The 26,842-nt window shown below is 35.6% G+C and overlaps 1 protein-coding gene across 4 annotated transcripts in view; it reads right to left on the bottom strand.

Annotated features, from left to right (window-relative positions):
* Positions 1-26,842, bottom strand: part of LOC114655599 (unconventional myosin-Ic) — a 177,704-nt gene that overhangs the window by 81,476 nt on the left and 69,386 nt on the right. The window contains exon 1 of one of the 4 annotated variants that reach the window (XM_028806709.2): positions 1,530-1,951. The exons of the other annotated variants lie outside the window; for them this stretch is intronic. Within the exon in view, the coding sequence (XP_028662542.1) occupies positions 1,530-1,547 (18 nt within the window). The 5' untranslated portion in view covers positions 1,548-1,951. Of the gene's footprint in view, positions 1-1,529; positions 1,952-26,842 lie in introns of those variants that run through there. 4 annotated transcript variants of the gene reach the window in all.

Consider the following 26,842-nt stretch of genomic DNA (forward strand, 5'->3'; position numbering starts at 1 on the left):
TCCTTTTGGACTATACAAAAATAAATTGTATTGTAATGTATCTAGCCGTCCATCAATTTTTAAACCCCTTAATCCAACTTACGGTTACAGGGATTCAAAGCCTTTCATAGCAGAAAAGGCAGGGACCAACTCAGGACATGATGTCAGACCATCACTCAATCATACTGGACCAATTTAAATGCCATTCAAACCTCGACATTTTTGTAATACACAAAGAAAATCAGACTTCCTGGAGTGGGGGTTTAAAAACAAAAAAAAAAGACAACACACACACAAAGGCATGAAGGGAAAGTTCATAAAAACTGCTACTGACTGGTTTTCTAACTTTTCCAAAACAGAAAATGTTCCTAAGTTCGAACAATTAGTACTCTTTTCAGAATGTTATACGTGTCTTTATAAATAGATGCAATTGACAATCACATACTTCCCAAAAATTATAACAGTCTCACAGACCGACATTGATGGAGGAGAAAATGATCCAGGCATCTTACGAGGTTACTGTACAACTCATGGTTCCCACTTGCTTTTCTATTAATTTTACATCCATCTTTCTCTTGTTGTTTTTCTAGAGATCACACCCAAAGAAGCAAAGCAAATAAAATGTCATTACAATAAAAATGCAGTTGTACCTCCCTCAAATAGGTTAATCATTTGATATTTCCATTTACTTTACTTACTTGTATCCAAAAGTATCATACCAAGGATGACCAGTGATCTGCTAACAGTTGGTAAAACAAGGACCACATTCAAAGCACAAGGAATAGTGTGTACCAACACACACACACACACACACACACACACACACTCCTGTTCTAACGTTTCCTTCTCTATAACCCTACTAGATTTTTTTTGCCTGGTCAATTACAACAACAGTCTAACTAGATTATGTGTCTTCTTGCCATAGTGTAACTTGTGACTTTTTGCTGCCTGGTACTTTGGAATACATTATCTGAAGCAGACAGAAAGCTATTACAACACTGTAAATCCCCTGCTCCAATGCAGTACTGCTAGGCAGTAATCTGAAACTATTAGACTTGTGTGTGCAAAACAAGTGGGGTGCTAACACTGTTGTCATGTTAGTTCATATTATGTTCCCTGTTGTAACTTAACTGCTACTATCAGCCATTAATCTTTTCACAAAAAAAGCATAAGCATGTGGAGCAATTTGAAACACTATTCACATGGATGCCAGAGAGAAGGAGCATTCTAATCTGCCTGTGGCAGTAAAAGGTGCCAGGAATATCCATTTCCGAATCAGACCAAGATTCAAATAACTGCGCTGCTTGAGTACACAGGATAGTCTTTCCCCCGTGGTGCTGACAAGGCATACTGCAAAAACAACTTCACAAAGCAAAAAGGAAATAAAAGATATTTCTAAACCTTTGGATGCTCAACAGCTGCAAGTTTCTTTTTCTTTTCTTTATTTTTTTTTTTTTTTTAAACTTTAGTATTCCTGTACATAAAGTTATCTCATAATCCAGTTGTAATAATGAGTTATCAAAAGAGGAAAAAAGCCTTGCTAAGCTCACCATCACTCTGTATTTCATTTTCCTCTTCTTACGAACAACTTGCACACTGTGAGCAGAAGACTACGACTCCATTCTCTTAAATGTTATCACAAAAAGGTTACTTCAATGTTTTCCGCTGTCTGTGTTCCACTAGGCCTTCACTGTCCAGTCCAGCAGTCTTCTGGAGACTTTATTTTTTTTACTTTGTTTTTTCCCCCTTTCGTTTCAGCTTTTCACTCTCCATTTGCCCTATTTCCTTTCTCTCACTGAAGCCTTGATTCTTCTTCCATTACTGGACTGCAAGGACATTCCCAGAACAAGTAAAAAGAGCTCCTTTTCCTATTAAAGCACGGAGGCATATACAGCAGTTAACAGGGCGCCTAAATGCAAACATCTGGAAGAAACCAGCTTTTCTTTTAGCATAAAAAAAAAATTAGAGACACTCTTGAGAGAGAGAGAGAGAGAGAGAGAGAGAGAGAGAGAGAGAGAGAGAGAGAGAGAGAGAATAGAAAGAGTCTGGAACTGCTGGTGTTCTGCCCATAACTTAAAAAAAAAAAAAAAAAAAAAAGTCAGATGATCAAGGGCCAAGATTTTCCAACAGCCTGTCTAGCAAGCTGCGGCATATTTTAAGCAAACAAGATCTCTGTCAATGCAAAAGGTATTTAAAGCAAAAGTAACACTCTTCCACTCACTCTCTTCAGACCTGTGCTTTCATAAGCAGCTTTTGCAGCTTCTTTCACAAACTGCTTTATAGAGATATACAAACATTTTTATGAGCACAGTATTGTCTTTTTTTTGATTAATTTATTTTCTAAGCTGTTGATCCAGTTCTGGGAAGCCAATATTTATCCGGGCAATATTTTGCACAAGGCAGCAATGAACACTAAATGACATATATCCATCACATTGCTCACACACCCATTCAAACTGTACCTTGCTCATTATATTAACCAGCACATCTTCGGGATGTGGGAGGAAATTGTGGAAACTACACAGGCTGTGCCCAGCCCCAGGAGATTCACATAACTCTACAATCATGTAATGAATGTTACTACTTAATAGTACCTTCCAGGATGAATTGCTCACTTAATGCTTTTACAAAGTCTAACAAAGTACTATATAATGGAAAAGTATTCAATCTAATATTACAGTTCAAAGTGAAAAACATGATCTCTGGGCACACTGCAAATACTTCAAGGGAGTGCCGCAGGCTAACCTGTTGTCAGTAATTGTGTACAACTGTAATAATCTGGAAAAGATGCCAAATATTGTTTAGTCAAAAATATTAATGTGTGCTTCTGTGTACAATTTATATTTTCTTAATTATGATTTACAAAAGAGGAGTATTTCCTGCAATTTCTCAAATATCTTTGGTTATTTGCTGTTATGTTATTTGTAAGTTTCAATAATCACAAATGTTCACTCCCACAACATATGCTAAAGTAATTTTGACTTACTGTATAACTGATCAATTGATCCTGTACTGTTATTTTATATACAGTTTTATATTGCAACTGTGTTTGATGTATACATTGTTATATTTGTTCTTTACAATCTGTCAGGTACACTTTTAAGCTCTCAAAATCTGTCAGTTCAGCTTTTTACACTAAATGGGTGAATGTGCAAGTGGGCCCAACAATGGATTGGTGCCCTGTTCAGGACAGATGTCTGCCTCGCACCCAGTGCTGCTGGGATAGGCTCTGTCTGGCCTATGACACTGACTTGGATTAGCTGGTTTGGAGAATGCTATGTTTGAAATGGAAACTCTAAATTGGTCTGGCTTTAGTGAGTGTGGATGTCTACATCAACGTGCCAATGTTAAAGAAAAACAGCCTAGCAAGTCATATCCTTGCTACAAAACCTGTTCTTATTAGCACTCTTGTCTACAGTCAGTGTGTTGAGAGTATCCACATCATGACAGAGTCTAAGGAAGAATAAAACAAGAGGCAGTAGACAGACTGGACAGTACAAGTAAATAAGGGGGTCCAATGGATTGCAGAATGGAGGATGGGCAGGTAAGGGACAGAGTCTTTTTGGTTTTTTTTTTTGGCCTTTTCTTAACTTGTATTTCATTATTTTGCTTTTCAGTAGTTGGATGTTTGTTGCTTTAAAGTGAAAGGGGGTTCATAATTTCTCTCTAACAGTATGGTCTGGTAAGCTTTCCTTCACAATGGTATGTGGATTAGTAAATCTGTTTACAGCTCCATTTATATTATGCATCATCGCCAGGAGCTTTTCAGAAAAATATTACAATAATAAAACAAAACCTGTACCTAATAATGGAACAAATACTGGATAACACTAGGAGGACTGTTGAAAAGCCAAAGCATCAAGAACTGAGAAAGATGTACCAAAGAAACATACGGAAGTGTAATAAAAGAGAATAGTTTTAGAATGAAAGAGTGAAATAATGCATCTTCAGCCATAATTACAATAGTATATACAATATTTGATAGACAAATCTCAATAAACTTGAACTATAGAACTGAAGTCACAAAACTAAAAGTAATACTGAGAATCATCTGGACAATACGGTGGCTACTGTTAGAACACCCTCACTGTCACATGCATTGAAATGGAATAAACAGGCAGACAGGCATTCTAGGATGGCGCTTTTTATAGCAATGTTAGTTAAAAGTAGAATGTTCTAGGGTAGTGGTTTTGAATCAGGGCGCTGCAGGTTGACTTAAAATTATAAAACTGATGTAAAATACTCAAAGCAATAAAAATTAAGCAATAGCATGGATGTCAATTTTATCTTGGTGCAAAACCGTCAGCGTTCTCAAGGCCCCCTTTTAATATTCATTTTATGTATATATACATAAAACATATATACATATACAAACTAGGGTGCTCTGCCCCCTGCTCATTTCGCTCGCCAACCCCCGGGTGTGGATGCTAGGTGCCAGCTATCTTGTGGCCGAGCCACTTGAAGGGCATTGGGGCACACCTCCGTTAGAGAAAGCGATTGTAATTAAACAGATTGTATATAGAAGAATATGTGGGGCATGGGAGGAAGACAGTTTGGTCCTTAGTTATTACTGTATAGACAGAAAATCAGTTACTTGACTATTTCACTACAACGGTCTCTTTTAAATACCAATGAATAATAAAGCATAGTAAAAAGTACAAGTAAAAAAGTACAACATAATAAAAAGTAAATAAAAAATTCAAATTACATTAACACCTAATGAAAAACAATATGATGAATTACTTTACCCTCTAACTTAGATTCTATACACGATTTTTTGAATTTCTGTTCACATATTGTTCAGGATATTTTTCTCTTTCTCACTTATTGGACGATTCTCTTTGTTATTGATTTTTATTCATTATCAGTTCTTGCTGCCGTTTTTCTATCGTAATCTAAATGTCAACATTCTTGAATAGATAATATGCTTTTCTGCCTTGCCATTATAACTGACTGTGTTGAAGGGGGAGTTAGAAGCACTAAGAGTGTCATGGAGTGGTACGGAGAGAGGATGTGCGCAGTAGGAGTAATGACTGGATGATCGGTGTGGAGGGAGCAGATAAGGCTGAATAACGCGGACACGACGGAAAACTTTAATATAATAGAGAGATATACATAATATATACAGATACATACACACACAAATTCAGAGGATCACATTAACACTTAACAATACATTGTGCCTCCAGTGTCTGCTCGTGTTTATTAGTGCAGCGCCTACTAACCTGTATTTAGAATGGGAACAGGCTGCTCACAACAAGACCCAACAAGAAAAAGAGATCATGCCATAAAGTAATTTTGTGTTTTAGAATGATACCAAAGAGAGGACAGTTTCATTGAGGAGATGTAGCTCGACCCGCGTTGCTACTGCCATTTTTTAAAACCACACAGGTATCAGTGCAGGTGACTCTTTCATGGCTTACCTGACTGCTTCACCGGCCTTACATGAATTTGTTTCTTTTTCCCCCACTTTCTTGATTGTTGTATGTGGATAGGAAACACATTTACATTTTCACTCATGTAAAATATTGCTATTGAAATACTTATTCTTATGGTTCTCTGGGGAACCTTAGGAGGAAGAAATGTTGAGGACCACTGTTCTACAGGATCCTCTACCTGACAAGAACAGGAAACCAGTTTTGTACTTCCAGCGAAAAGTGTTTATCATCCAAGTTAGGACTCTAGCAGCTTCATCCTGGACACAATCATCTGTCTTCCTTCATTCAAACTATGCAAGTGTGTGTAAGGGGTGGATGGTCTCAACACTGGTATCAGCATGGTAGGTGAATGCAGACGGATGTGTGGTTCTGATTATATTACTAGGGCTTGTTCATGGCAATATTTTCATCTCAGCCCAGTATCTGTTTCTGAGTTAATTTTAAATGGAGTTTACTGTCAGATCTCTGGTGAAATACAGTGGTAAGCCTCTTTAACTATTAAATATGGTCATTCAGTCTACAGCAGTAACCCACAGGTGTGGCATGCCCATCCTTCCACTCCATTGTGAAGGTACCATCAATGACAGGTGTGTCACAGCTCATTCTGTCCATGAGAGGAAAAAAATCCAGCAATGATTAACCTCTATGCTACATATTATAAACTGTGAAACCACTTCACTACCTCATTGTACACATTTTCTAAAGGCAGGCATCAAGAAGTCTAGTTCACAAAAACGGAGAACACTCATTTGGTTTGGTAAGCATGCAACAGCCTTTTTCTAGTACAGACTGCCAATAAAACCATGACTGTAGGCTGGAAGAATGTGAGTAACGTTTTCCAGACTCTCTCTCTCTCTCTGTGTGTCTCCCTCCCTTGGTGTGCTCCTCCTCCTTTGCAGACCCCAAGCCAGGAGTGTCAGGACCCCAAGCATTTGTGAGCTGAAGGAAGTCGCCTCACACACCCTGAAGTTTCCTTCTTGTGTGAAAGCTCACTCAGGGTGAAGCATGACCTAATCTCTTCCACTCTGTGCGCCAGAAAGAGCTCATGGCAGCAGGTATATGAGGCTGCAGATATCATCTGGCAAGTACATTAAATTAGCAGCAGGACATGGAGGATATCAAGTGCCATGGAAACAGTTACTGTGAACAGTTACTGAGCTTAGCTAAAATTAAATATACAAAAATAAAGAAAATGAAAAAGCAAGGACACTCCTCCTCTAAGGAAAGGCCTGCATCATTCCACAATGTAACTTGATCAGCAAGGAATACCGCCACATATGAACCTACTAAACTTTATAGAATAATATTATGTCTATAAACTTTAAGGAGATCCTAGGTAAGAAACTGCCAAAAGGTTCCAACATACACCACACAGAAACAGGTGGGCCCCACCATAGCAACTACAGACCATCACAAACGAATGCAGGCAGATACAGGCGAGCAGGAGTGGTAAGTGCTGCAAATGTAGAGGGAGGCCATGTGGACTACAGATAATACACAAATCACAAATGTTTTACAGGAAGGAAGAGACCACAGAACAAATGAGAGAAAAGGGTCTGGTAAGTAAGAAACTGGTGTATATCTGTGTATATTAGTAGAAAGTTGCCCTCCATACTGTACATATTCTACCAAAAATAGTAACATGTCCTTTATTACCCTGATACTAAGCCAGGCTGGGTTTTTGTATCACATAACATTTAATAAGAGTGGATCTTAATTAAGTGATAAAGAGATATGCACTGGCACCAAAAGATACAAAGCTGAAAGACTGCCTTTATACTGTATTTTTATAAATCAACATATGTAAAATTTTAAAATGACCATAGTCTGTTCTTAAGACAATTTCAACAGGCCATTATTCCATGTCTTGTCAGAAATAAAGTTTTAATTTGTTGGAAAAAAGAAGTTGCATAATAAAGTGCAAACAAACTTCAGGTTACATGCAGAAGTTAAACATCTAGGGTGTGCATACTACTTTTTCTTTGTTTTGCTTCACACTATTTACATTTGGGTGTCAACTGACCATTTTTCATAATTAAATATCACACCTATTTCAACCCACACAAGACTCAAGGTTCAAACAGGTGCTTCATTATATACTAAATGAAATTGCAACTAGGGATTCATTGCAAATCTTAAAGTTCCTTTATACGACACCTCTTTAATACCTGAGGGAAGAAAATAAAGCACCTTTGCTTTACATAGTACATTTCTATAGTCAGCACAATACTGAGACATTAAAACAATACAAAATTATTTCTACAGTTTATATATAGAATATTTTTTAAATAGCTGGTAAACAGGAGTGTAAGTGACTCGCTCAAGGACACACACCGAGTCAATGGTAGGCACCAAACAAGCAGCAGCTTTGTCACCTGGCTAGGCATTTTAGACCACACTGGAAATTAAGAATATGGTGACTAATAAGAAAAAGACCCTGAAAAAAAAAAAAAGTAAAAATACTACCACATGGTTAAGGATATAGTTGCTGATGTGATCACTAACCATCTGAAAAAAAGGTAATGTAAAAAGATCTATGCTGAGAAATCCAATGAATACAGACAATAGAGTACGATGTCTTCTTCAAGGAAAAAGGCAATGACCTGGACAGCATAATGAAATCCACCGACAGCAAAAATTACAACAGTTAAAGCAGACATATTCCTACAGGCATAAAAGGAATAAATAAAGATTGGCGATACTTTTAAACTGAAGACCACAATGCAAGACACACAGATTAGCCACATTTTCAATCAGATTAAAGGCCACAACATGGCAAACTCTTAAGTAGTCAGGATGAAGTTAAAATACTTTGATCACATAATGAAAAAGAAAAGACAAAATATTAGAGAAGAAAATGATGCTGGAAAACGTCTGTAAATTAGGAGGGATACAAAAAAAAGGATGGATGGATAACTTCATCAGCAGGACATAATGTTGCGTTATTTTAAACAGGCCATAGACGAGATCAAAATGACAGGTAAATAATTAATACAAAAAGAAAAGCGCACACACACTTAACTACATTAAATGGTATCATGGCTGTGATAATTACAGACACCAAAGTATAGTATACCTGTAAGTTATCTTTAACACTGCATTTAAAAGCTTATTGTGCATTATCAGAAAAGACTTGATAAAACAGCTAATCCATCAATCAGTCTTCAAGCAAACCCTGTACTCCACTAAGAATAAAAGAACAATATATAGTTTTTTGTATGGCACAACATACTCTGGTTCTGACATCATATCTCAAGTGCATATATGCATACAGACCTGAATTCACACAATACCTTGGCTTTCTTATTTCAATAGTTCCATGTTTTCCTTCCTTCCTTCTTCCTATTGAAAGCTTGCAAAAGCAAAACTGAAATACCCCATGCTGAGTTAACAACTGCTACTTAATAAATGTTCAGTTCAAACATTACTCAAGAATATTGTACCAACCCCACTATTCTATATCAAAGTGAAAATAAACACACTCATGGACTATGAGGTAAGGCACTCAATCCATCCTTCCTGAACACCTGAGATTAGCTGAAGATGTGTCAGGTTTTTGATTCAGTCTTACATATACACAGTGGGGACTGAAGAAATATTTATATTTGGCTTATTAAAAAAAGGTTTTTTTAGTTTAATTCACATTTTTTATTCTGGATTTGCAACTACATTTAAGCAAGAAAAACAACCATAGAAAAATGTGCTTGAATAAGATTCCCTAATTTCCCTGACCAGTGACCATCCTAAATCAGAGGAGTCTGGAGTTCACTTATTCACAGATAAGTAAGCTTGATGACTCAGCGTTCATTTTAAACAACGATTTGACAACTGTTGTTGGAGGGTAGCCCACTGTTCTAAATGCAGCTTCCACAAAAGGCTATTTTACTGCCTAGTTGCTCACAATGAATGCACATGACAGGCAGCTCCGTCACTATGTGCAGCACCCAAACAAGCCTTAGAAGAAGAGAACAAAGGCACTGTTGTGACATAATAGCTGGAAAATAAAAAGGAATATTTACAAGCCTTTGTAAACAGCAACATTCCGTATGTTTTGAACACTACAAAGTATGAAGTTTGAGCTTGCAGTTTCAGGCTTGTATTCAGCCAACTGATGGGCACTAATCTGAATAAGCCCAGATTTTAGAAGGGTCACATCAGTGTAAAGTGACAGACTGCCATGAGAAAAGCAAAGATTACATGACCAAAAGCTTTATAATAGTCTCTCTCAAGTACCATTTGTCAATTGGAAGGTCTGTAGAGCTGCTTGAGTGTATGTCAAAAATTGTTAATTTAAGAAAGAATGGGCAGCAGCCAAAGTTTTGGTTGGAGCAAATGTACATATCATCTAATACACCATTATGACCATCACAAAATTACCCAGCTGCAAGCTACTGCATTTCACTCCAATATGAATGCAGAACACCAGATACTTCCCTCAATAATTATCACTGTACTACAGGAAATCATCTGACAGAACAAAAAATATATATGAACATCAGATATGCAATGTGCATGTTCAAAACTTTCTATAACATGAAAGTTCCCCTTGTCAATGTTTATTACTCTTTGCAGCCTGGTGAAATCTAACAAGGCACAGAATAGCGAAACTAAAGTTAAGTCTCCTGATATTCCTGAGAAATGTTATGAAACAAATGAAAATCAGACCAGTTATGAGTTGCAGATGTCTAATTAAAAGATTCTTTATCAGTGAAAGTGTACAAAAACTCCAGAAGGCAATCCACATATCTTGAGCAGAAAGACATGGACAACAGAATCCAGAGATGGTTCTGTATATCTTTAAGAGAAAACAGACCAGAAGTTTCAGCAGAGTACAGACAAAGGTTTTTCAGCCTTAAAAACTCTAGTAAAGCAACATACAGTATGCATTACATATACATTGTAATGCAACACATAGCTCACAGATTAAATGTTGTCCATGACAGAATGGAGTACAAAAGCTCTGCTCCCTTTGTAAAGGGCATATACCCCAGTCCTCTATCATATCTGACATCAAGAAATAAAACACCCTCAGCTCCAGCACCAACATCCAATGTGGTGACAAAAAATGTACTATGTCTTCTTTCCCTCATGAAAACACATTATATACACATTCCTCAATTTTAACATAAAGCTGATCTACACTAAAAAGGGTGCAGTCCTGTTCTACTGCAAAAGCAATGAAAGGGCAAGATTTGAATATTATCCAAAAAGACACTGAACAGTAGCAGTTTATGCTTCAAACTGTCGTAAAAGTACTAAAGCTAATTAACAGCTGCCTTAATGTGTACCGTAATTTTGTTAAGTGCCTTTTATTTACATTTATTGGTAAGAGAGCAAGATTTCCCAGGGAAGCTAAAGTCTGAAATTAAAGTCAAGAGGTTTTGAAACATTTTGTGGACTAGTGACAATTCCTTTATTTTATTTAGTAACAAACCTTTGACTCTCCAGCTTTCAAATGAAAATATATAACCCACAAATATATGAAAGAACTTCAATGTCATAAATGTAACTTGATTTTATGCATCACATTGACTTTATGTGAAAATTATTGCACTATATTTACAAATTAACAATCAGGTCAGATAATGCATATTGTCTAACCTGTTAATTCTTTTAATGTGTTCTAGAACTACTGTATATAATTTCAAGATAAGGACATGTCTCTAACAATGTGGTTTTAATGATTTCAGATGTCTACACTGAGTTGTTTTGGGTTTTCAACAGTACTACTGTAATTGTAAATAGACACACACTATTTGTAATCAAATGCAAAGATCCAAGAAACTTTCAACATAATATACTCTATTTTTGAATAAATGCATAGGCTAGTAAAGACTAAAAGAATCCTAGTCACCTTCCTTGCTACACATCACTTACTATTTATTAGTGTTATACATCTGTAAAGGTTGAGATAAAATACAGAACTAACAAGAGATCTGATTATGATTTCTCCAGAATTTGTAAGCTCGTTTAGTTTACTAACTACTTCTTTACCCTATCCTAGGGTTTTCTTGCAATTCATTAGATTTCAACAATGTGCATAAACAAGTGCAGGCAAAACATTGGTGGTGGGGGGGGGTTGGGTTGGGGGTAATGGGTTGAGGGATGAGGGGGGATTTTAGCTTAAGACAACTATGCTTTACTTTCATGCTGTTATAAGTGATTTGTTGGTTTCTGACATGCACCCATAGACTGGCCCCATCCATTGCTAGTATCAGATAAAATTTCAAATAAAAATTTCTAGAAAACCAATGTAGTCTTATTTTGAAACCTTAAGAAAAAGATATATATTTGCTAAAATCTATTTAAAATTCCTAAAGAATCATGCCTCAATGAACATTAATGGAAATGTCTAGCGGCATTGACTTCCTTGGATTAGTGATTTGTTCAATCTGAGCTCAGAACATTATAACAATTCTGAAACACTTCTGAATCTTAATTACAGCTATATACCACCTTGAATGCATTGTTATTCTTTATCACATGTTGGAGTGCTTTTTTCATTCTCCAGTTCCTGTTTCATTGATCTTTTTTTTTTTTACATCCCCATAACTAAGAGGGCCAATGCATGTAAGAACTATGTTGTTTTAGTGGCACACTCAAAAATACAGTGCCTTGCAAAAGTAGTTTAAACCTTCAAATGTTTATAACATGGATGAATGACAAATAATACTGAACTTAATACATTTTGTTTCACTCTATACTTTATTGCAAACTTGCCTGATAAAAAATATTTAAAAACAAAATTGGTTATTTGGCAGTAGATAAAGTTAAAAAAAAACTAACTGTAAATACATTCATTATAACTGACTTATTGAAACTTCACAAAGACAATGGGGATCTCAAATAAAATAGCAGGTTTATCTGTGTTTTTTTGCCTGATTTTGATCATCAAAATCTTTACATTTAAAACTGTATATTGGAAAATTATGGGGTGTGTCCATAAGCTACTATATGATGGCCCCATTCATTGCTCAATTATGATTGGTACTCATTGCTACAAAGGTAGATACAAGTTCATAATAAATTTCTTAAGGAAAAGGCAAACATAGGCAGATAAAGCTAAATTTCACAGTGGTATTGACTAAGCAATTATTTATATAAATTAAGCTTTATGAATTCTAAACAGAAAAAGTGAATACAGCATGCAAACAGAAAGACCCCTGGAAATGCCTGAGCAGTGATCAAATATATTAATCTGTGCCATCAACCTAAAGGCAAATTTGTTTCTTAGGTGTTAGAAGACAATTTCTCCACAGTCACTATCACCCTAAACTGGTACAGGAAATGGATGAAAGTGAAGTGTCTAGAGAAAGTGTCTCCTTAAAGATTATAATCACTAAAATCAAGAGGGTGAAAAAGAAGAAACTGAGAACACATGACACCAACACATAATTTACCCCTTATATCAAAGACAATGACCATGACAATAAATTTGTGCAGGAAATATCAACTGCAGTAAGACGCTCTATTACAAAGGGATTCCAAGAGCTAGGAAAAGGAGTTTCACTGCAGAAGTCTCATTTAATACCCTTTCAATTTCCTTTAACGTTTAGCAGAAACAAATATCTTAGTCAAAACACCACACAATAAGCAAAACTGATATTTACAAAAAAACACTGGTATCAATATACTGCAAAAATGTGGAAAATACACTCAGCTCTCTTATAAAGATTGGCGTGTGTCCCAGATAGGAAAAAGCATTGTGGGAAAAATCTTACATATCTTAAGGCTATTTTGGGGAAAAAACAATATGTAAACAAATTTCATACTGTGAGAGGGCCTAAACCCAGATGGAGCACTTCGAAAATAAAAACGATTGGTGTATAAGTGAAGCACAGACCCCAGAAGAAATGATACAGCATTCATTGAGATCAAAAGGTCAAGCAAGCCTTTTCACTGGATTTGTATATTTCAATGGCTTGTCATGACAGAAAGGAATGAAATATTTTTCCCACAATTTATTCTCTTTTGAAAGGAAACCAAGGGATTGCATCATTTAACTTATTTTTAAACAGTTTTTCTATTTAAGTAAGTTTCTCAAAGTTTGGTCCCAGAGTGCCACATGGTTCCTGTTTTTGATACCACCATGTGTTAAATCAAGGTTTAATTATTACTTTTGTCTTAAAAAAAAAAACAAAAAAAACCTAAATTTAACTGTTATTTCCTTATTGCACAATAACCCTATTGGACAATAAAAGTACTATCTTTTAACTATATTTGAAAACATCTTACAGTCCTTTGGTTGAATAAGATGAATTTCAATGCACCAATAGAAATAAGTTGTCCCTGTACTGTACTGGATGAAATGTAGGACTTTGTGTTTACAAATAAAATGATATCCTAATTAATGTAATGTCACTTGCATCTATTTGTGCTCTTGAAGCCTACCCAAAGATGGTTAACTAAATCCCAACTCTTAGGCATTTGTTATAGAACTTATGTTGGGTCCTGTAAAATGGAACAATTTTTTGATACTCTGCCCAATGACGTATGCCCAAATATATATAAAATCCTGTACATGCCTTCAATTCAACTTCTCAGCATACATATACACATACATATACTTAATAAAAATCTAATAGTCTGCCCGTCCATCCATCTGTCCATACATACTTTGTCCAATTCAGCATAACCTGGCAGCATCATATGAAAAATACAGTAGAAATTAATTTTGGGCAGGGCACCATCCCAGTGCAGGACACACTAGGAAAATTTAGAGTTGCCAGTTAACATATCACGCACAAAACGTAGAACAACAATATCAGACCAACAAAGGAAAAAACCTGAAGGAAACAACATGAATCTCCCATCCTAGACTTGAACCTTTGATCTAATGCATCCTACTCTTCAGAAGGAGTAGACAATCAGACATTAGTCCTTTAAGATCAAGGCACATATCCATTAGCCTACTGTAAGAAAAAAGGACCATTTACTGAACAGTTAAAGGTAGTGGAATCACTGTACCACTTTTGAAATGGGTTCACTACTAGCTAAATACTTAACAGTATTAAACCATTATATGTATTCATCAATAGATCATGCAAATAAATCAAAAAGATTATAAAAGCCATTGCAGATGGCAGTGAAAAATGTAGCCTCTGCATTATCAACCAAGAGAGAAAGCAATGTTGGGATATGCAACTTTCTCATTCCTTCCAGCTGATTCACTGTAAAAACAATCTCTACATGGTTTCCTTTTTTAAACAAGTATTACTCGTAAAGGATTAAAACAGAAAAACTATAATGTAACCAGCACAGAGCTTAGCAACATTTAGCTTTAAATGATTATGGAATCACCAGGATTATTGTAGTCAACATATTTCGGTACATATTAAAGGAAATTTTTAAATTCCAGAAACATCAGTGGAGCTCATTCTCATCATCACAGGGAATGCCATGGAGTGTTAGACAGGCAGAGATACTAGTCAACATGACCTATGATTAATGTGCTTTCCCCGCATACCTGGGCCTGGCCTCTGCCTTCACGGACAGATGTGAAACTTGGAGTTTTACATTCCTCTCTGACATATCCTCCTCCTTCTCATTAATATACAATAAAACACATTTACTGACCAAATCCAACGAGCTCAATTTAAAGGCATTGGGGTTTTGAAATTCATTTTAAATATGCAGACTTGCTAAGGGAAGTGTATGATGGGCAACAAGAGGGAGGAAGGAGAAGCTGAAGGAAATAAATAAAAGTTCTTTGCACGACTATAAGACAACAAAGAATGTAGTGTGAAAGGAGGAGAGATGCTTCCTCTCTGGGATCCTGGAACTTGCTGGAAATGAAACGGGATACTCCCTGCAATGTTGAATCCCACATATCTCCCTTAACAAACTCCATCCTTAATCCAAACTTCACTTAAAACAAAGAAAAGTTATTAATAAGAAATTTCCTTATAAGGTAAGAATAGCCTGATCTAAAAGCTAGTACTTAGAGCTTGGGTGGTAAAGGAGATGGGTGGGAGTAAGAGGCGGAGAACAGACTTGAGTTGGCCAGAGAAAAGATACATGCGCAGCAGAGTCTTTTTCTAAAATAACTACACTCCAATTCGTGTGGTGGGTGCGGCAATGCGATGTATCAGCGTGTGCTCCTAACCTCTATCTCTAATCTCTGCTTATAAGACCCTGTCAGTGTTAGATTGATCAGGCAGACAGTTTAAAACCCTTTGTCACCACAGGCTTCAAGCTTATGAGTCATTGGCAAAAAAAGAGTCACTCTCGTTACCCTATTCCTGAAGAATATCTATAATTGAGCAAATACAAAAGCGAAGGTTTAGTAAATTCCAACACTTAGCACCAACACACAGTTAAAGTAAGATTTTTAGCACAATCAACACAACACTGATTTGACTAAAAACTAATAAAAGTGACTGTTCACTTGAAAATAACCGTCCGTATGCCTTTTGGTTTTAATTCCAACTAATTTATTAAATTGTGGCCAATACACAGTGGGCAAGATTATAGTTTTGCTGTTTTGTAATTTTTATTGTTTCCAAATAAAAGGAAATACATTGTATATATGCAAATCATAGGAAAAATGTTTGACAAGTAAATTAGAATTGAGTAATAATAGTATTCAATCAGCTGGTGGCAAACAACAAATTGAGAGACAGAAAGTCGGACAAATTTTTACTGATTCTAAGGCAAAATTAATCTTTCAGCGCAGTAAATGTAAAAGTGCAAAACAGTAAACCAAAATACAAGTCTAAAACCCAGAACTACCGTATACCCCCAGTATATCCAGTGTACATTTAATGAACAATGCCCCAAAAGAAATAATCCTGAGTTAAAATGTCTGTTACATTTGTTTAGGCATAAGATGGGCATGACTTTTGCCCTTTTTCTAGAAGTGGTTTTCAAAGACACCATGGTGGAATCAGTTAATAGGCATGGGTTCTCATTATGGTCTCTTATTTTGATTTTACCCTCCTTTTTGACTTACTCCAGTAAGCTCAGGGGCAGTGTAAAAAATGCCAAGCATGTCACACACATGAAAGGACTCAAGCTTCCACAAAACAGCAAGCTTATGCTATCTGCTCAATCCAGTCCATTATTCATACAGATCCCCAAGTATCAATAAGTCTGCATCACCTCCAGACATCCACCAGCAGCACCTTTGTTTTGGTAATGTTCAGTTGCCAGTGTTTATCTATACACCACATGACTAAGTTCTCCATCACTTTACAATGTTCCTTCACATGTCCAATATAAAAGCACCTTATAAGGAAGAAATAATTTGAGAACTTCTGTAATTAGCATAAATTAAAACCGTATTTAAAATTGGTTGTGTGTGAGTGTGTTTGTTCTGTGGATGGGCCAGAACACTGTGAATGGATCCTACCCTGCACCTAATACTGATGGAATAAGCTCCAAATCTCTACAAAGAAGTACGGGATAATCATGAATTTTGTTATGTTTCCTTGATATATTTACTCTAAGTTGTACTAGTCCTGCTATGAAAGTTAAATTATGTCAATAAAAAATAGACAATGAAAAAACTGTTTTTTGCGACCTCAACAAATGTCTTATTTTAGCACCAACCACTAAAAACATGCAATATGAGAAGTAACATCGTATGTACACTTTGTTGCAGCGGATGAGTGAAAGTGGGAAAAGCCGTAAGGATAAGAGGTGGGGGACTGGGGTTGGGGATATGATCCATGCAAGAATTCGCTGTGAGTGTGCAAAATCTGCTACTGTTTGAAGAAAATGTTTAGAGAGTGTAGTCTTATTACAATCTTTTGGCTCAGATTGATACAAGGACTCCTTCCTTGCAGATTCTGGTGCTAAAAAATGAGAGCAATGTGGAGGGGAATTTGGGAGATTGCTTTTGGAAGTCACTGCTATAAGAGATGTGATTTTTTTTTTTTTACTGATACCTGCAGTATCTGCTTGAAAGAACTGATTTATTATTTTGTGATCTGAAGATTTCTTAAGTAAACAAGTGTTGCACTCCTAAAAAAAAATCCTGCAAAAACTGGTCAGAAGTTGCACATTTGTGTGGGGATTAGATGGGTATACTTAGTATAAAAGTAGCATTCAACTAGAAACTGGGCTTAAATCCTAACCAGTCACTTACCCCTCATATCTGCATGGATCTTTCTCCGGGTTCATTCAAAGATAGTCATGTAAGGTTGACTGGCAGCTTTATATTAATTACAATGGTGTATAACTGGGTATGCCTTTGTATACCGGTGTCTTCTACAGAATTGGTAGATATTCTGTGCTCACTAATACAGTGCTTTCAGAAAGTATTCAGACCTTTCCCATTTCACATTTGTTATGTAGCAACATTATGCTAAAATCATTTAAATTAATTTTCCCCCTCATCAAGGAACATTTAATACCCCAGAATGACAAAGCTAAAATGGGACTTTAATACATTTACCAAAAAAAAAAACCTGGTAAACAAACTGAAATCCCACATTGACACAAGTATCCAGACCCTTTACTTAGTACTTAGTTGAACCTTTGACAGCAAATACAGCCTGGAGTCAACTAAGGTATGACGTGTCAAACTATGGTAACCTGGATTTGTGGATTTTCTTCCGGTTGTTCTCTGCAGATCATCTCAAGCTCAGTCAGGCTGGATGGAGGCTGTCAGTGGAAAACAGTTTTCAGCTCACTCTAAAGATGTTCAATTGAGTTTAAATCTGGGCTCTGACTGGGCCACTCGTGTTGTCTTTGTTTTATGCATGGAGTCATTGTTCTGTTGGAAGGTGAACCTTCCCCACATCCAAAGCACTCTGAATCAGGTTTTCATTAAGAATATCTAGGTTTTCTCCATTCAGCATTCTCTCTTGATTTTGACTAGGTTCATAGTCCCGGAAATTGAAAAAGAGCTCTATTGCAAGATGTTGACAGAACACATAGAATTGAAGCCAAACAGTTCAATCTTGGGATCATCATGCCTGAAGATTTTGCTTCTCACAATCTGAGAGTCCTTTAGGCGAGTTTTTGTAAATACCAAGAAGCCTCTCATGTATCTTTTACTGAGGAGAGTTTTCCGTCTGACCACTCTATCATAAAGCCAGATCAGTGGAGTGTTGCAGTGGTAGTTACCCTTCCTCAGGTTTCTCCCATCTCCAAGCAGGGCCCATGGAGCGGAGGGTGAGTGAACATTGGGTTCATAGTCACTTGTCTTACCAAGGCTCTTTCCCACAGTTTCTTTGTCTGGCCAGGCAGACAGCTCGAGGAAGAGTCATGGTTGTTCCGAATGTCTTTCATTTTAGAATTATTGAGGCCACTGTTGTCTGGGGAACACTCAATGCTGTAGAAATGTTTCTGTACCCTTCCCCAGACTGGTGCATCAAAACAATCCTGTCTCTCTGAGCTCTGTGGGCAATTCCCTCAACTTCATGACTTGGTTTTTGCTCTGATAAAACTAGAAACTCAAGACACTATCAATTGAAAGTCTACATCCTACACTGAATTACTAAGCACATCCACCTCAAACTATCTTAAAATGATAGCGTTTCCACATAAAGCTTAATGTTTAAAAACTCCCAAGTAACAAAAATTGCCAAATGATCTTTCTACTACTTGCAACACTACCACCAGTGTCTAGTCGTCTAAACAAGTACAGCATTAATGCCAAGTCACCCTGTGAACAGCAGTAGTAGTTGGCAATATGTAGCAATAGAGTGGCCACCTTCCCATAAATATCCAATAACTAAAAAGCAGTATTATGCTTCCTAGGCACAGAAGCTGAAACTATACAACACATGAATTCACCCTCACACATTATGCATTAAGGACAGGACAGCAATAGCAAGGTTGGCTTAATACCTTAATACCCAAAGCCCAGCAGCTCATGTCTTCTGGCTCACTTCCTGAGGTGTAAAGTAAATGTTACCTTTTTATCTAAAGGCTTTCATTAGTATCCATTTGTTTTAATTTATATTGAGAAGTACTGACATGGTATACCTATTATTAAAATATCAAATATTCATACCTCGCATATAGTGAACAGATAAGCAGAGGGAAAAAAGCCAAGAGAGAAAATATAATAAAAAAAAAAATGCTACTATAAATGTATCTCGAAACAAAATAATGTGATTGTTGCTACCAAGATAAACATGCACATAAGACCAGCAAGCAATTTAATATGGTGTTTATTGATTCATTTGTTTTCTGAAAACTATTTTTACTTTACAAGGTCATGGGCATTGGAATCTGCTGCAATTTCAAACTAATTGAAATGCATTTGACACTCCTTGCTTAGAGATACAATGTTAATTTAAGGAAGCATCAGTAAGCATACAGAGTACAGTGGAACCTCAGGTCACGAACGTCTCTGAACACATACAAATCGTGTTACGACCAAAACGTTCGCCAAACTTTTGCATCTGTTCACGACCACACACTCAGGTGACAAACAAGCCAGTTTTCCTTCCGGTTTGTAAGCGTCGATGATTTCTGCACGTGTTCAGTGTCTCCCTGTGCATTCGCTGTGAACTCTTTGTGCTCTATTTCGTTTCCCTTCCGGTTCGTACACACCGGTGATTTACGCACGTGTTCAGTCTATCCCGGTACCTGTACAGTACATTGTTCTCGGTCAGACGTGCATCATGCAGAGGGACTTTACCTCAAAACTGTAATCTCCTCTCCACCCAGTTCCTCCTAACTTCCTTCATGCCAGAACTCGACTCATGCAAGGTTAGTTTTTGTATAACTTACGGATTTTTCAAATGTTCATTTTTTCCCCTGTGCTTAAAACTCATTAAAAAAGTATTTTCAGCGATCGGTTCGTAAGGCTATTAGCGTGAACTCCTGCAATGTTACTTTGGTTGTTTATGGTTGGTTTTTAAATTAAGTTCAGGTTTGTTCAAATGTTCTTTTTTTCCCTGTGCTTAACACTCATTAAAAAAAAGTGTTTACAGAGATCGGTTCATAAGGCTATTAGCGTGAACTCTTGCAATGTTAGTTTTCTCTGTTCAAGGTTTTCTCAGTGTTATTCAATGTTTTTACATTTAGTTTACCATTACACTGTGCATGTTTTTGTATAATTAACTATTTTTGTGCTTAAAAATCTTTAAAAAAAATACATTTACATTTAGCTTATACGGTCCAGAACGGATTAATTGTATTTACATACAATCCTATGGGGGGAAATTGCTTCGGGTCACGACCAAATCAGGTTGCGACCAGAGTTTTGGAACGAATTACGGTCATGACCCAAGGTTCCACTGTACTGTGTATATCAAGGCTATTGAAAAGAACACTTTCAAAAGCTTGACAAATTAAACAGATGCTCTGATCAATCGGTTTTTCACTACAAAACACTGGATTAGCAATTGGTAAATTGGCCAATCACCAAAAAAAAAAAAGAAATCAATCTTTTCAGGCCCTGCTTTTCTAAGCTTTACAGTAAATTAGATGCAGTGCTCCTTTATGCAAGGTAATATGGTAGTTAAGCCAGCATGTTTTTTTTTTTGTTTTTTTTTTTTACAGCTAACTTCCTGTTGTGAAGTTGAGGCTTGTTTTGTGAGAGAGCAAGAGACAAGTGGAATATTGGCTTTTACGTTAAAGAAAGTGGAGTAACGAACATAAAAAGAAATCTGAGAAGTATTCCTGTGCTATTAGACAAATGGCAAGAAAAGCTACTTTAATGAATTCAGATTTATTTAGTCCTTTAATTAAAATGGACGCCATTTGTCTTAGTTTAGGCTACGAGATTGTGTTAAGTGCAGCAGATTTATATTTTTAATTGGAAAAAGACAAAAGAATTTGAAATTTCTGCTTAGTAAACAATACGCATGTTAGCTAAACAGCAAGACTGTCTTTTATTTATAAGCAGGTTAAGCATGTAAGCTTACGACCATTTGTTACATTTGTGGCTTTTTTAAAGATATGTACTATTTATTATTGGCTTGTGTGTATCATGCAGTATATGTTTTGGTAAGAAACAAGTAGTACATAATTAAAATGGTAATCCATATTTATAATTATACTTCAAGAACTACAAATGTCTAGGCTGATACAATGAAGAAAAAAAAACACCTTTATAAATACAGTAAATGTATTTAACCGCAATAAAAGTTGTACTGCATTTAAATGATTAAAAATTGTTAAAACATCTGCAAGCATATTCACAATTAAACAGTGTTTAATTGCCAATATCAATTCATTTGACACTCAGTTTGTACATTTTTAATACCATTTATATATAAAAAGGTGCATCCATAATCTAATAATGCTTAGTATATTAGATATTTCTCAACATCTGATGCTACATTATAACAATATTATAAACATGTCAGTTTTTGTTCAACTGTAGGTTAATGGCAGTAGTCAACCAAACAAAAATAAATAAATAATCACAGTTTCAGAACTCTCTCTAATAAGACTGTACTGTCTACAAAGTTTCTAAATAGAAGTCTGAAACTACTCTTTCCCTTCATGCTTAAAACAGCAGCAGTTTAAAATATGCAAAGCAGACAAAAAAAACCTAATTAAAAGTTTAAAAACTATTATTAGAAAAGAAATTAGTTATGTGCAGACACCTGCCTTTTTCTTAGCCGAAAAATGTAACTGTCCACACCTGGGACTTTCCCTTTAGTAATTTGTTGTGCTTCAATGCACTACTCCTAAAAAAAAAAAAAAAAAAATCTCGATTTGGGTTTTTCAAACAAAATTTAGCAAAGATTATTGGACAGTTTTCTCCTGTAAAAGTAAATTTATTAAAACTAGTATTTTAAAAAAATCTGCGATCATGAAAACAATAGTGATAAAAAAAATAGCAATACTGTATATATCAGTAAATATGCAACCGTATCAAAACAATATAATACTATATATAAAAGATATATATTTAACGGACAGAACAAACAACTATCAGATAATATAAAGTTGGTGGCAGAAATGTAACATTACAGTAAATCGGTAGTGCAAATGAATTGGCAAAGCACATACTTGCATGATGGAGTCGTAGCCACAGATCAGGTCAAGTTGATGACTGCGTGTGAGTTAACAGTTTAATGACCAGGGTTAAAACTGCTTGTAAATCTACTGGTATGTCACTACATGCAACGATCGCGCTTACCAGATGGTAGTGGACTTACAATTTACTTGCTGCTAAGGTGTGTGGCGTCTCTTGTTAAATTGCAAAAGGAAAAAACAGACCATAAAGAAATGCTTAATAATACAAAAAAATTACTTCGATATACTTATTTTAAATACTATAACTTTTCCAAGATACACTGCACCACTAAGCCATTTCAATATTATGCAAGGTGTTGCTACAGGTATCCTCAACCCTTTTTAGTTCCTGCATTTACTGGTGTTAATGGACCAGTAGCTTCATAGTGAGGCTTTGTTGTGGGGCAGCTTGGAAATTAATTAAAAAAAAAAAAAATACTGAGAATGATATCAGCACCTGGCAGGAAACAATAATGCAAAATTTTAGGCAGTCAATGATTAAGATGCTACCTACTGATTTCTTACTTCTCAAGTTGCATAAACACCTATTTCTTCCACATCTCACAGGTGCACATTGTTATACAAATAACAATGGCAAACCCAATATCTATTACAAAGAACTCTAAAAGCAGCAAAGTATAATAAAGTAAAGTGGTTTACCGTTCTTTGGCATACTATCGTTCTCTGTAGAATACGGTTGTCTTTCAATTGTTTTCTTTTTTGTTAAAAATCATAAATCACATACGGATTTAAAAAAAAAAGATTAAAATATTCCAACACAGTTGGTAGCACATGCTAAACATACATTTTTTACAAAATAAAATGAAACAGGCTGGCTAGAGAGTCACATTAGCATAATAAAAATTATGTACAGATGACATTCTTAAAAATGTCACTAGGAAGGTAAATCAAATAAAAATACAAAGCAATTAAAAAGCCAGCATCTGGTTATGGACTTCCAGGACACAAATCATAAGCTGAGGAAACAGGAGGCTATGTGACTTACCAACTTGATACAGATGAGAATAACTAAGCCAAAGTTTCCTTCAAACACATCCTTAAGCATGTGACAACAGGAACCAATCAGAATATTCTGATGCAATAGAGAGAAATACTGCATAATACATTAAAGTACTAATACCAGCCAGTAGAGGCTGCTATAACAAATTACCCTGAAAAACTGCTGCAGTATGTTTTGAACAGTGGTCAAAAGAAATGCACCTTCAGTATATTACTTGTACAAACAGTAGGCAGCAGCCTTCAGAGATCAAAATGAAACCAGGCAGAAGACATCTTCCTATTGTAACATGACTTTTGGCGCCCTCAGGGCATTAAGTGTGGATGTATATGGATGTCTACTGGCGACACTATCTCCAATAAGGCTATGCCAATTGATAATTTCAAATAATGCTCTTTAAAGAAAGGAAATTTCTGTCAGCTGCATTCTACAGAATCTACACAGAGTATGTCCTCTCTTAGCATTGCATTTTTTGAGGGAGGGTATAACACTTGTAACTTTGGCCTAAAAGTTGCAGTTTTTCTTTGCATGTGCAATATTGCTTAAATGTAACTGTTTTTGCAATTAATATTAAAATAATAATAAACCTATCGAGTGATCAGTTGCTTTAGCCTTAGCTTTCACTTTCACTGCAATAATAAATCACAGGTCCGCACAATCTCAGTGTATTTCCTACCTTGATTCAGCAGATACCTTCTAAACTGTAGACAACAAAGATACGTGGAGCAGAGTCAGAGATGGCCTTGAATTGCAAATGGGAATTTTAACTTGGATGTGTATGATCGTGACTTTATTATATCAGTAAAGTAAGTGGATTTAAAATTGCAGGATTCAGTTGCAAACTATACAGGAAAATTGAGCATGCTGGTGATTTTTTACCTCGGGGTGAACTTAATATTTTAACACAACGGCTCAAGATGCCAATAGTTTCTACTTCAGAAAGTTGTGCAGTTGTACAAAACATTTTAATAGTTACTCAAGGAAATTTTTAAAAGATTCCTCTGAGTCACAAAATGCTTTCGGACAATCCAGCCCTGCCTCTGAAACAAGGCTAAAACCAACTGATATGTAATGACTACTAGCAAGAGGAATTTTCACCAGAATATTTTTAGTTCAAATATTTCAATATGTTATTTATTTACTTGATTAAACAATTGTGCCAGTCAGGTTAGGGGACTTGCTCAGGGTCACACACAGAAAGTGTCTCACAGAGTCTAACAGAAAGTGAGAAATGGAAGATTGGGGTTTCAAATCTGGTGTCATAAATTTTTGCAATCAAGGGTTGAAGCTAAGACTATGAGGGAGAAAAAAATTTTGTGATCAAAGTCAAAAGTCTAATTGTTTTAAAATAACCAGTGTGCTTTGAGGTGAGCAATTCAAAATCTCAGGCCAAATATAGCATTAAAATGATCTAAAATGAAAAAATGATTTTTTGAAACAAACATCATTAAAACTGTTTAAACTATATAAAGTATATTCCTTATTTAGAGGAATATCCATAAGCAGGTAGATAAGCAGTTGAAGCAGTTGTATGTTTCATTGAGCATTGCCCAACCTTTGGTGCAAATAATAAAAGCAAGGAAAACATTCTTTCATTACACTATTCTAAGCAATGTCTTATTTGGCACTTATTCACAAATTTAACAATTCTGCTGAAATGCTTATTGGAAACTGGTTCAAAAGTAAACTGTCTCATTCAAAGCAATAATGAGACACAAATATAGATGCGACAAGTCAAAAATGCTTGGTCTTGCAGTATCTTGATATATTGCTTTGTGTATCTGTAAACTTGAGTATGGATTATAAGATCTCCCTACAATTTAACTGTATTTTAATTACCTAAAATATGAGATTCTAAAAAGGAAAATACAGTAAGTTAAAATTGACTATAACCTTAAGTCAGGCCTTATATAGACTGCTCTCAATACAGAAAAAGAACACACTTTCCCAGTGTCTGTGCTCACAAAGACACCTAATGTCTAGACTGTCAGAATTTCCCTTAGAAACTAGTGAAAACTTTTATATACAGTGAGATGCGATAGCTTGTTATCAGTTTGTTGGGTTTAATATTTGATGAGGTTGGTTTATCTTAATTACACTGGTGTTTTCAAAGGCATCCTGTTGCCATCTCTTCATAAGTAATTTAACAAGATAATTAGTGTGTTACAGACCACTCGTCTGAGAAAAAGTACGGTACCTTTTCCTGCTAAATTTCATCATCCAGTGCAGTACTGGGCAGAATCTTAAGCCACTGTAATACATGATTACATAATATAATAAAAGAACATGATCAATTAAAATATTAAGATACTAACTGAATGGAGCCGCAGGTTGTTTAAATAAATAAATAAATTGATGGGTGAAAAGTGAAAATTGAAAACAACATTTTATTCTGCAGTTACCATGTAAAATAACATATCTGCAGTTTTATAGCACCTTTTGCAGAAATGTAAAATTGCTTTAAAAACACAAGAATATGGTTAAAAGAATAAGACAAGGTCCAAAACATTTCAAATGCATGATAAATCATACTGAAATTTATAATGGGAAATAGACATAATAAACTGAATGCAGTAAATTAACACTAACAGGCGGCACAATAAAATCAGTACACTACAGGCTTCACATTTACATAATATCAAGCACACATTATATTTAAATTTGAAATGTGATTTTTAAAGTACATTGTGTCCATATATGCTCCTTCTAAACCTAAATAATTTTCAACACCTCTTCACCTGGTGGTAAGCATACTGTAAGGTCACTGTCCCTCCTGCATTTTATTAAAGGCAACTAATGTGGTTGACATCAAGAAAGGCACCTGGCCATAAAAGTTTATCATCAAATACCCCTCAAAATCTGGTAGGCAACTGGACAACCCAGAAAACAACCATTCAACCGAGAGACTGAAAGATCAACATGATTTTTAATGTCTTACACTCATGAAAACCTCCGTAATTCATTATTTTTATTACATAAATACTATCTAAATCAGTGGCTCTGAACCTGTCATACATGTACACAAAATGAAAAAAAAGCAAAACAAAAACAAACTGTGAAAGGTAGAGAGCCCAGTGGATTAGCTTGTTAGGCTGAATGACCTGTTCTAGTCACAAGGGTAATAAGGAATACACTGCATAGAAGAGAGAGACAGACAATCTGTCATAGCTGCAGTTATACCTCAAGAATCATAAAACCCTACAACCATATAGAGAGCAATTAAAAAAAACAAAAAAAAACTTTGATCAGTAATAATTTAATTGTTTATGAAATTGGTTTTGAAATTAAAAAAAAAAAAAAAAAAAAAAAGATTCTTGCTGCATTTGAAGTGTGTGATAATGTGTCAAATCAGCTGTCAGCTGCAGTTGTTTTAACTTGGTATCTCACATTTGAATGAGGAAGTTGAAATGATGTCCAAATTAGCTGCCTTTTAATATAGCACCATTCATAGCTCCAAACAACAGGAAGACTATACATT

Source organism: Erpetoichthys calabaricus, chromosome 8 (genome assembly GCF_900747795.2).
Source record: "Erpetoichthys calabaricus chromosome 8, fErpCal1.3, whole genome shotgun sequence".
Classification (NCBI taxonomy): Eukaryota; Metazoa; Chordata; class Cladistia; order Polypteriformes; family Polypteridae; genus Erpetoichthys; species Erpetoichthys calabaricus.